General features: G+C 41.2%; 1 protein-coding gene across 1 annotated transcript; it reads right to left on the bottom strand.

Moving 5' to 3' along the window:
* Positions 1 to 2024: 2024 nt before the first annotated feature.
* Positions 2025 to 11994, bottom strand: si:ch211-251b21.1 (uncharacterized protein LOC571720 homolog). The gene is made up of 10 exons (XM_058050512.1): positions 11892 to 11994; positions 11672 to 11747; positions 8655 to 8686; positions 8394 to 8579; positions 8094 to 8317; positions 5903 to 6000; positions 4491 to 4708; positions 4186 to 4405; positions 3865 to 4115; positions 2025 to 2831 (listed from the first exon to the last, which is right to left on the bottom strand). Exons 2-10 carry the CDS (start codon positions 11733 to 11735, stop codon positions 2733 to 2735), a joined length of 1392 nt encoding a protein of 463 aa, XP_057906495.1. The 5' UTR covers positions 11736 to 11747; positions 11892 to 11994; the 3' UTR covers positions 2025 to 2732.
* Between the last annotated feature and the right edge of the window lie 685 nt (positions 11995 to 12679).

Genomic DNA, 12679 nt, shown 5'->3' with positions numbered 1-12679 from the left:
TTTTTCTTTTAGATTTGGGACACTATAAACAGATTATGGGCAAGCAATCCTTTAATCATCCTTATTATGTGTGTGGTTTGTGTACATAGAACACACACAGAACAATGAATAACTTGTACCTCCTTGTCTCTTTTCTTCTTCTAATAAACACAGCGCCTAGTGTGGTGAGGTGTTCAAGAGCACTGCATATTTCTCTGTTGGATGAGTCTGTGCCTTTAAAAAAATAAATAAATAATACAATTGCAAAAAAATGTTGCAAAGTGCCAGAAATGTGAACACATTCAAAATGAAGTTACAGCAAAATATGGTGGAGTAAGATTGTGATATCAATGTTTTAATACCTGTGATTGTCTGGCGACGCCTCTCGCATGAAGCCTAGTAATAAGTCAAATAGTGTTAATCATTACAAATTGTTCACCAACCAAAATACATTGTTGATTCATATTTGTTCTTTAGCTTCTGACTGTGTACCACAGTGGTAATATATGTTTATATATAAAAGTATATGATTTAAAAGTTAGGGAGTGTTGATTAAACTTTACACAGTGTGCCATGCTTTCCTGCAAGACTTCAATACACTATGAACGGTTGCACCTATTGCCAAAACAATTCCAACAGCGTACCCAAGTGGTGAAACTGCCAAACAACAACAGGAAAAGTACCGAATGAGAGGACGTGTATAAAATGCATGCACAGAACGAGCACAAACAAGGCGGATTACTGTTTTGTAGTGAGTAAGCATGAATTGCATAATGTTAAAATCTGCTGATTTTTCAAGTGTACCCTAATCCAAGGGTTCTTAACCTTTTGACGTGGAGGCCCGGTTTTTGTGGCCCGGTGCCCATTAAATATTAACACTGTATATGTTTTCATTAATTTGGTTTCATTTGGTTTGGTTTCAACTTGTATTAAATCTATCTTAACTTTTGCTAATAATTCATGGAACAAATCAAGCAAGAAAAACATGTGAAGGCTTAAGTCAGGCTTTTTAATAAAAAAAAAAAGATTTACATTTTACTTTTAAAGCGCTTAAAAAGCCGTACTTGAAGTCAGGATTGTACTTACGTAAAAATCGAGGTTTTTTTTGGGGGGGGGGGTGAATGGCACCACTTTTGTCTTCATTTTTTTCATTTTAAAAACTTCTCCATTGCTAGTTGTAGTTGAATGTCTTCTTCTGATCTTCTGTGAGCTTGTTTAAACAACTGACTGACACATTACCGCCATCATGTGGTCGGAAGCTGCACTGTAACTGAGCGTCTCGTGGATAACATACAGTAGCATAACGGCTGGCCTACCTATGGTGTCTTCAGTTGATAACCTACTACACAGTCCCACGGCCCTTGCGGCCCACTGGAGCAAAACACAAAGTTTTTTTTTGCGGCCCTATAGATGGTGCTTGAGGCCCAAGTTTGAGTTTGCCATAACAGTCATAACTGTGATGTGGCCCTCAATAAACATGAGTTTGATACCCATGCTCTAACGCAGTCACTACAATACATGTTTACCAAGTGGCAAACTGTCAAATACACTATTTTTTATACGTAGTAGAATCAGATCACACATGTCACCTTGCAAGGAGAGACACCAGAGTGAGGAAAGAACATGAAAAATGAACATTTAGTTAGCGGGATCCACCAGAGAAGTACCTACGTATGTATGCATTGGTGTTGGGTTGTTGTATGGTATTTGACTGAAGTGGGTGGAACCATCAGCGAAGAGACAGTTACCACTCTTGACTTTGCAGATGATGGTGTAATTTTTGCAGATGCTTGCACTGGTGAAGATGTGAGAATTGAAGGGTATTGCGTCTTTCCTTGTTTGAAAAGCCAACGAGGGATTCAGGCCATGCATCTACCTGACCTCCATGCACAGATAATCTGCATGAAGCTCAATTGTGAGCTCAGAATAGGTACATACATACATACTGTACATCAATAACAGCGTGGGTTGAGTAGGTTGCAAAGTCCAATGGGGCTCTGTCTCACTCAACTATTGAAAGTAGTTATAAAGGCACAAACAGCAGGTCATTTATTTATTTTTAATGGGGTTTACAGGCTATTTACACAAATTAAGACTTTGTGATGGTGCTGCAGTGATTTTTGGATGGAATAGGAAGATATGATGCTTCAAAGAAGCAGAAAAAAACTAACAAACAAGAACAAAGAGGATACCTTTCTTTCCAAATGAATGCAGTCAGAGATTCCAGCTGCCAAAATTAGACCTACTGTAGTCCAGAATCTTCAATGACATTTTGCTTTCTTCCAAATGTGTCTGAAAGCCCATTAAGTGACAACAAAAGATTGTATAATTAAGATACTCACTGCAAAGCTTTCCAGTGCCACTAGGATTTTTGGGGTCCACTTTGAAAGTTAATTTCATACTTTTCTACCAAAAATGTCTTGTTTGTCTTTCATGTCATGATTGATTTAATATGGAATTAAAACCTCCCCAGCTACATGCACATTGAAGTAAAACAATGTGGAACCTTGGTACATTTATTTGGATGACACAAGCAATATAAACTGTTAGTACATAACGACTAATTCTAATGGACAACCCTTGTAAGTACTGATTAACATTTGCAGTATTAAACTCTATTTTGATAACCTGTTGATGTGTTTCATGGCCACTCAACTCCAAACTGTTACTATGGGAACACTACAAGTGAGTGTTTGAATGTACCGACACAATGTTGTTGTTTTTTATATATAGTATATACGAAAGTGGAAGAATTAGGCTTTGCTTTTGTCTGTGGCGTCTTGCTCTGTGACCTCTCCTCCACTGCCAAAGCGCTGATTCAGCTCTGATGTCAACACCGAGCAGCAGGATTTCTGTAGCAGAGAGGAAGAATCAGAAAAGTGGAACATTTTGCAACACAAAGCAGAGAAAGGACTTGTTAAATTGTCAAGACAGGGTCTGTTATGAAACGGAAACGATGATTGGTGATTATTGGAAGTTGCCCCTAAGCCAAAATGCAATGAGCGTCAATAGAACTGCTCCTGCTCACGGGTGGAGACAAGTCCGAACATCGATGTGGGTTGATCTGACAAACCTCAATTCAATATTGCTGTAGTATCATTCACAGTAGAATGCTATAGTCTCTTTAGTGTCTTATTTCATGTTGACTATATTGGGTAACACGAGTACAAAGGAGTCTCTAATGTTACAAAAACACATTAATGGTTGTAAACAGGTTTTCTATGCTCTAATTTTTAAAACTACGACAATTATTAATTATAAATTTTTTTCCCCCTCCCCTCTCCTAGTGTTGTCCACCTTCTTCTCCCCCTTCATCGCCCAATTATCCCGTCCTGTCACCACTTGTCTCACTGCATAGTATGTTGTATATGTATGGACGGATGATTGCACAATTTCGCTTGTACTCCTGTATAAGTGACAAGAATAAAGGGCTACATCATCATCATCATCATTAAAAGTAAGGAAATGTACTTATCACGGTGGGGTCTGCAACCAATTAACCATAATTAACGAGGGATTTCTGTATAGGAAAAGTGTAATGATGACCATAGAACTAGACACAGAGCACATCTCTGTCCTGTCAGTGCAAGGCAACAAATATAATTACTAATGTTTTTAATTATTAAAATATCTAATATGGAGCAGTTGACTTCTTTTTACACTTTTAACAGTGACTTTGTCTAGTAGTAGTAGTAATTACAGCATAAGAATATAACACATGAAGGCAACTGCTATGTAACCATCTCTGGCATCCAAGGTGGGGTACTTATTTTAGTTATCTCATTTGTGACTTATTGCTAACATATACTTACTAAAGGTTTTATGATGGAAGACAGTTTGACACTGTAACAGGTTATTTACATCTGAGCTTGCTTCCATTCATACCTTTTCTTCAATTGCTTGACTGCGAGCCTTGGCGAGGAGTTCCAGCAGAGCAAGAAGGAGGCCAACACCCAGGCCAAGGCCAAGGAGGAGGAAGAGACCCCGCAGGTCATGAGGATGGAGGGTTTCTGAGTCGGGGGCGCCATCGGCTCCCACGCAACTGCTGGCCCACCACTTGTCCCGCAGATAAGTCAGCTCGCCAGATTCGCTGAGCTGAAGAATGGCCATGCTGAGGTTTCTAACCATAGGGGAACCTGGAGAAGAAAGAACTTTCCAGTCTTGCCTTGTAAGGACTGCTCACAAAAGGAAGCCAGCCAGACTCACCCTGACGTGCAGCAATGCTATAGGCTCTCATGGCGACTACTTCCTGTGAGCGGGTCAGTGTACAGTAGCGAGCCACAGCGAGATCCAAGGACACGGCCTCACCGATGAAGGCAAAGTTTCCCTCCTGGGCGCGGCGAACGCCTTCCTCCATGTTTACTACATAGCTCTTCTTACGCTCCATGTGCTGGTAGATGCGTCTGTAGACAGCATTGTTGGAATTCTAGGACAATAAAGAAGGAGGGCATCATCACATTTTTATTTCGATGTAGAACATGATGAAGATACCATACTGCTTTTGAACACACCTTAAAGAAAAGCGTGGTGGAGCCACCGTCCACTGTTCCATATTCAATAACATCCTGTTTGGCGAGGTCCTCAAAGTTCATGATGGAGATGTGTTTCTTGTTGAAGTGCATCATGGAGTGGAAGTTGGCAAAGTAGCAGGCGAGCAGTACTACAACAAATACCCACCAGATGGCGCTCACCACTTTTCCAGAAACAGCTTTAGGGTGAGGACCAGCACCTGAGACAAACAGCATGTATTCACCAAGTAGGTCACTACCACCCAGCATAGCCCAATTATGATTATAATGCAGTAATACCTCTATTAGAGTACAAGGTAACATTCATCTTTATTGTAATTGTTGATTCTTCATTTTTCTGGGGATTTTTTCTTTTTTTTAATTTTAAATAAGTTCCTGGTTTTGGATTTGCATTCAGGACATACAGTACAGTATGCTAGTACAAGTCAAACATATCCAGACACGCCTAAATGAATATATAAATAATAATAATGTCGGACTTCATTTGGTATTCAAGGAGACCTACATGGCTGGGTTTCATCTTTCTTTAGACTACAGCGTGTTGTTCTGGCAGGATTTACTTCGTCAGCATTACCTGTATCTTCCGGTGTGCCCCAAGGGACCATACTCGGTCCGTTATTATTCCTGATGTATAACAATGAATGACCTCCACCTGTTTTGCAGATGATCCAACGCTTCAAATTACCATCAAAAACCCTAAACTCGGGCACATATTTACAAGTAGTCTTCAGCAAAAAAAAAAAAAAAAAAAAAAATTTAACATGATCCCCAAGCAAAGCATTACTTGGGGTCCTCGCTACCAGCATACTAACAAGTATTCCTTGCATCAAAGGACTTGCTAAGAAAACTACATCCTGATTATACATCCTGGGATGTACTAAAAACCTCCTTCTCCGAGCACTAATCACCATCTACAAGGGATCCATACGATTACTTATGGAATATGCTTCTCATATCTGGAAGTATAACAGGCACCACAGCACTGACACTATTAGACAGGCTGCAGAGGAAAGCAGTTTGATGACTGAAAATTGAGAAACCACTCAGAGCAGGAATTCTACTTGAGGATGGAGGAAAGTTGCACTTTTTACCGACACTTCTTCATGAAACATTCAGTTGAAATTGCTGGAATCCTGCCTATTGAAACCAATGCACGCATAATTAGTAGTCACCCCTATGTAGTTAATAGTCCCAGGTCCAACAGTTGCATTATCCAATTCTGTATTATCTTCATTTTGTAGCTTGCAATGCACTGCTTTCAGTACGTGCTACCAATTTGCATTAAAGCTGCACAGAACAGGAATGTTCAGAACGATCAGACAGAAAAAGGAATAGACTTCTTGTAGCAGGGTGTGGCGGTTTATGTGTTTCGGTCTAGCTGGTTGCTGGGTTACCTTGCAGGGTGAGAGCTCCCGTAATGTACCAGTAGCTGTGCAGTAAAGTAAATCTGTGCTCTTCTGTGTCGGGCTTGGCCCATTCACCCGGACTGATCCTGTGAAGGCAGACAAACAAAAATGTAAACATTTTAGTCGGGTTTAGTACAGGACAGTACAAGTGTTGCGATACATAAAAAAACATCTGACATGTTATTGACAGTGATGGGGTATGACAAGGAATATTTGTTATACAGTGGAATTAAGTCCAACAACTCTCCTGTTGGAAAAGCGCGATACAAGTGAACAACCATTTATAAAGGGGTGTTCTGATACGATATCCATATTGCAGTCTTGAATTTCATCCAATACCGATATTGATTGGATATCCACATAAATCATTTATTCATTTATTTTCTACTGGAGCCTATCCCAGCTGCCCTGGGGCGAGAGGCGGGGTACACCCTGGACTGGTCGCCAGCCAATCACAGGGCACATATAGACAAACAACCATTCACACTCCCATTCATACCTATGGACAATTTGGAGTCGCCAATTAACCTAGCATGTTTTTGGAATGTGGGAGGAAACCGGAGTACCCGGAGAAAACCCACGCATGCACAGGGAGAACATGCAAACTCCACACAGAGATGGCCGATGGTGGAATTGAACACGGGTCTCCTAGTTGTGAGGCCTACGCACTAACCACTGTTTCACCGTGAAGCCGTAATGGGTAATAGTAATGGTTTAATTGTATTTGGACATGCATTAAGTTTAAGTATGAAGTATTAAGTGTTATATCCCATCATTCAGTCCACAGTTCAGACAAGTCCAGGCTGTACCCCGCCTCACGCCCCAAATCAGCTGGGAAGGTTCCAACATACCCCCTCGACCCTCAAACCGAATTGGACTCGGGTCTCCTAGCTGTGATGCCTCCGTGCAAACCACGAGTCCACTGTGCAGCCCCACATTAATCATACATACTTTTATTTACATACTAATATTACTCATATTACATACTTTTACTGTTGATATGAGAAAACCCTAAAATTATATCCAACATTTTTCAGTGCTTTCAGTAGTGTATTTTGTATTATGTGCCTTCCAGCTTTGTACTTCTACAAGTATGTGTTGCCATATAAATGTAATCTGCCCAGAGCCTTCAGGATTAGGACTTTTGGCCCCAGTCACATAAACATTATCTGCAATGTTGCTAAGAAATATATGGCATCATCACATCTAAAAAAAAAAAAATAAAGTATGTGAGAACAGAAGAACAAGAGTTGAATATGGGTGAATACAGATTTCAAGTATCTCGGTGTTCATGAGTGCCGTCACTCATGAAGGCCCAGAGCCTGGGATCGGCAAGTGGATCAGGGCAGCCTCCCATTAATGAGGTGGCTGTACCCGGACCAGAGCTGAGCCTGAGGCTGTCAATTAGCGGCCGGTGTATGTTTCCACCCTCACCCATGGTCATGAGCTTTACGTTGTGACTGAAACAACGAGACCACGGATACGAGCAGCTGAAATTTTTACTCCTTAGGGAGCCGTATGGACATTGATGGGCTGGAAGAGAAAGTGGATGCCTTGAGGACGCAAACTGAAGGATCGCATTATATCGGAAACGATGTGGAAGATTGATGATTTGGAACAGTCCTGGTGTATTAACAATAGCGTGGTGACCGGGCTTCACACAGGAAGAGAAAAAATGCAATGGTAACATCGCCAAAAAAGCTTGCAAGTAAAGGAAAATACTGTCAAATAAGTTAAAAGAAGCCAAGGTATCTGTTGCCAAAGACATCAAGCAATAATGTCATTCATTCATTCATTCATTTTCTACCGGTTTTTCCACACGAGGGTCGCGGGGGGTGCTGGAGCCTATCCCAGCTGTCTTCGGGCGAGAGGCGGGGTACACCCTGGACTGGTCGCCAGCCAATCACATGGCACATATAGACAAATAACCATTCACACTCACATTCATACCTATCGCCAATTAACCTAGCATGTTTTTGGAATGTGGGAGGAAACCGGAGTACCCGGAGAAAACCCACGCATGCACAGGGAGAACATGCAAACTCCACACAGATGCCCGAGGGTGGAATTGAACCCTGGTCTCCTAGCTGTGAGGTCTGCGCGCTAACCACTAGACCGCTGTGTCGCCCCGCAATAATGTTATATATGTACAAATATTGTACTTTTATTTTGAACATACCTGCCCATCAGGAACATGCAGAGACCAGTTAGCAGGAACGCAATAGCGATGCCCACCCACATCTCAGTGGAGAATGGTGCCAGGAGGCTGAAAACGTTCTCATCACCTGCCACATCTTTGTGGAGAATGAAACCTATCCCCGTTTGCATGAAGGGGGTCGTCATGTCCACATACTGCTCTCGGATGGCGGTGAGTGTCAGTGGGGCCACAGCCAGGTCGGCATCCTAATGTAGAAATTCATATTCTGAAGTGTTCTTAGCCACAAAGTAGGACCAATACTTCCGTTCCCAGGGAACATACCCCTCTGATGACTTCACCGATCATTCCATTCCAGTTCCCGCTGGAGTCCATGGATCCATAGCGGCCGTCCTTCACCAGCTGCAGTTTGTAACTGAAGCCAAGTTTCTCGCTGAGCTCAGAGATTAAGTCAATACAGTAGCCTTCCAGCTCCCCTTCAGAGCCTTTGGTCATTGTGTACGGGTCTTGCTGTGAAACACAGATAACTTGACAACAAAATACTCTTAGAGAAGTGTTATAATACTGTAGTAAAAAACAGAATACCATTATAGTAGTGATGGATAACTCTTTTGGGCCTGTAATGGGGGAAAACAGCATTACATTAAGTCACTGGGTGTGTTCAAAGATACTTTGGTTGGATGCCTACAAGCTATAGAAATCCTGAAGAATGCTATTGGTGCTTGGTGTCCTCTTTGCTTTTGTTCCACAACAGCAGTAAATAAGCTGAGCAGCACTGGAGCACAATGGAAGTGTTGTGTTGTAAGTGCAACTTACAACATCCAGGCTATGTGGGAATCAAAGCAAAGGGATCCTACGTAAGGATGCATTTAAGATTAAGATATTAAGATATGCCTTTATTCGTCCCTCAGTGGGGAAATTTGTATTGCACAGCAGCAAGAGTACAGGGTCAGTTAAGCAGTACAAAATACACTATATAGAAAAATAAACAATATAAACAACCCAAGTATTAACAAAATCAACAGTTTTTCCCAGAGTTATATACAATACAGTATGTAGATAATATGAAACGAGATGAGATATATGACCAGTCTATACACTGAGATCTTGTTAGAGAGTTAATATGAGGCATTATGGAAATACTTCACATAGAACTTAGTACAGTAAACCTCGGATATATCTGACTCGGATATATCGGAAATTCGCTCACAACAGACAGATAAAAAAGAACCGATTTTTCTGTAATGCATTTCCAATAAAAATTCATTGCATATATCGGATTTTTTATAATGGATTTCGCCTATTTCGGACAAAATCTCCAGTCCCGTTCCAATGCATTTCCATTAAATTTCCCTCGCATATATCGGATGGCCGCATCGTGGCGCTCCGATTCGCCGAATCGTGACAGGCCGCTATACGACGTCATTTGCAGCGTTTGCAGCGTTGCCTGCGCGTCCAGGTACATTGGAAACATAGTCAAGGAAGTGCCTTTTTATAACGGATAAACGCATTTACGCATATACGCATATACCGGATATAAATCCGATATATGCGTAAAACGGACATTTTCTGGTATACGCATATAACGGATTTCGCTTATATCGGACAAAACCATTGGGAACAATTGAATCCGATATATCCGAGGTTTACTGTATATTGCATTTAGAGCCCTTAATATTGCAGATGGAGGTTGATCAGATATTGCACAGTGAATGGGGTCTGGAGTAACTATACTGACTATAAAAGCAAGTATTACACAGATGTACAGTAGTGGTGTGGGAGCCATTTCACCCCCCTCTTTTCACTGTGTCATGAAGTGCAAGGACAGGGGAATTCCTGCCCTAATACTCATGGCACCAAACTTGTTTTCTGTCTATCCAAAGTGTGACCAATGGCTCTCCCAGCATGTTTCAAAGACCTAACATGCCCTGCCAAGGTCGGCCAGAGAAGGGTAGTGGGGATCAGGAGGTGCTGGGGGTGCAAGTTCCTCATAATTTCATGCAACAACAAAAGCCAGTCCGGCTGGGTCATACGAGGCTCATGACACCCCTTGTCAGCATCCCCCCAGAGAGGATTGTAGGGGCTATGATCAGCGGAGATGCCTGTCAGTTCACCGCCTGCCTGCCTGCAGAGTGTGGGCTAATTGATTTATCGCAGTGCTTTCTAGACCCCAGCACGACATGAGCCCCTCCACTGGTGAGAAATAGGATGCAGCTCGATTGGATTGTGCTTTGATAGGACTCCTGCTGCCTAGCGGGGTCTGCTGGGGGTAAATCGGATTTACAAAAACTGTTGGGGAGCGTGACCTATTTCCAAAAGGTCATCCACAGTCTGATGTTTGTGATGTGGAGAGTTGGACATACAGTATATGCTGATCGCTGTGGATATAGACTTTTCACAAGGACATGAAGCCGAACTGAAATGTATCCAATAGCAGAACAATGTAAACAACCCTGCCTTTTTAAAAATAACCATAGAGTTTGGAGCTATTATTTTTAACAATATGTGGTTGTAATGACCTTTTTTTTGACCGACTGTCTGAGTTGGATCATGGTGCCTGCCAGTATATCGTCAATAATGTCATGTTGCAGAAAGATGTATTATACACTATGACTTTCCACAGCCCACGTCATGTCTTTAGTGTAAGGTGTGACATTATCCTTGCTAACAGGACAATAAAATACACAGAAATGTTATACACGAAGGCACTGTAGTACTTGCCTCGTCCTTTAGGGGTAAGAGGCGTACATGAGATAGAAGATGCTTGTCAAGAGGGAACGTGTGTTTTTTTTTGTTTTTTTTTTTACATTTTTTAAAACATTTTTGTAACATAAATACTGTAAAGCTGCATGAATTAATTAATTTATAAAATACTGTAAATACTGATCTGACTTTTCTTTTCCAACAAAGCATCAGAAGAAAAGATAGGTTGGGTTTACTTCATATCGACATAGACATAGACTTTCTTTATTGTCATTGCACAATAACACAGCAGTGAAATTGCCAACACAATGTCGTTGCCTGGCTCCCGTGTAATAATAAATAATAACGTGGAGAATAAATAGATTACATCAAATATGAACAACAATGTACAGCGTAAAAAGTAATTTGTACAAATAATTTAGAATAAATAACAATAATTTAAAGTTTTGGTTGTGCGTGTGGGCAGGTAGAAGGGCTTATGTGGCCAGGGGGAAGTAGCTGTCTCTAAACCTGGTTGTTCTATAGTGGATGCTGCAGAGCCTTCTCAATGAAAGCTTGAAATGAAAGCTTAGAGTACAAATTATTTTCTGTTAATAAAAAATGAAAATAAATGAACAGACTTCCAAAGACTAACTGCTTCACCAGCCATGAACTTCACCGCACTCACTGCTAAAATACGACGAAAAGCTTTTGATGCAGTGCTGTTGCACACTATGTGGACAGTCTACAGTCAAGAAAAAAAAACTAAAAAAATAAAATCGGTCTATCCACTCTTCAGTTTGAATTATATTAGTGTGCCAGTATTGCCACCTGAAAACCTCAGTTATTAATTAATCGGCACTAACAAGTAACAGTCTTGCTCTTTTGCATTGACCTTGACTGAGAAGCATGCATCTTACCTGCAGCAAACGCCCATCTATTCAGGGCCGCCACACTCAAGACAAAAGCTATGCAGACTTTCATTCTGCCAACAGCCTGAAAATGATAGCATTGTGTCAAATTAAGATTTCATAAACATATGCATACATCATGATGACTAAAAAAAAATAACATTTAGTTCTATGCTGGGTGATACATTTGTGGTGTCACAGCGTAACAATATAATATTAATGTACTCACCTTTGGTGATGTGCAGATTTAAAAATCTATCTCACAAGAACCTAAAAGTATTGTCAACAAATCTTGCAAGTGCAAAGTGTTGTGTAAAGCAGACAGTCGTGGGTGAGTTTAAATGTGGGAGGATAGAGGGAGGGCCTAAACCTAAAACATGATTGTCCATACAGAGGCTGAACACGATGCCACTGCAGATGTCGGTGTTAAGTGTGCAGGTTTTAGGATTTGGAAAGGGAATAGAATTTCTTTGTCAACCATTCTAGTTTCTTGAAAAATGTTGGCATCCTGCTTTTGTTCCATTATAAATACTAAACTGCATGTAAACAGTGTCTAACAGTCTTAATTGTATAATAATGCATAGTCAAAGAATGCATAGTCAAAGTCAACATTAGTGTTTTTTAATGATTGATACAAGCTGTCTTGTTTTTGCTGTGGGTTTTGGCAGAGTCCAACAAATGAATGTACGTGTAAAAAGAAGCAGTGACTTCATCAAGGAGGAAGGGGTCGCATTCAGTTTTGGAGACAAAACATTCTGTTCGGCCTCAATTGAGAGAAAAAAGTTGTGCCAAGCTGTCCAGATAAATACCGCCTTAAAAGAGTCTGTGGGATTTTCTTAGAATCCTAATGAAGCTGTCTTTTGTATTGCTTTGCTGGGTGGAATGGAGTCTGTGGCGCTAAAACAAGCATGTCGTGCTTCACAAAGTCTCTCAGAGCTGAAGAAGAGGCCCGGCAGAATGTGACAGCTCGCCAGGGGAGGCTGTCAGCTTTGGAAAGTACAGACAATGGACAAGGCT

The sequence above is a fragment of the Doryrhamphus excisus genome, chromosome 16, assembly GCF_030265055.1.
Source record: "Doryrhamphus excisus isolate RoL2022-K1 chromosome 16, RoL_Dexc_1.0, whole genome shotgun sequence".
Taxonomy (NCBI): domain Eukaryota; kingdom Metazoa; phylum Chordata; class Actinopteri; order Syngnathiformes; family Syngnathidae; genus Doryrhamphus; species Doryrhamphus excisus.
The sequence above is the reverse complement of the archived record's forward strand: the minus strand, read 5'-3'. Positions and strand labels throughout refer to the sequence as shown.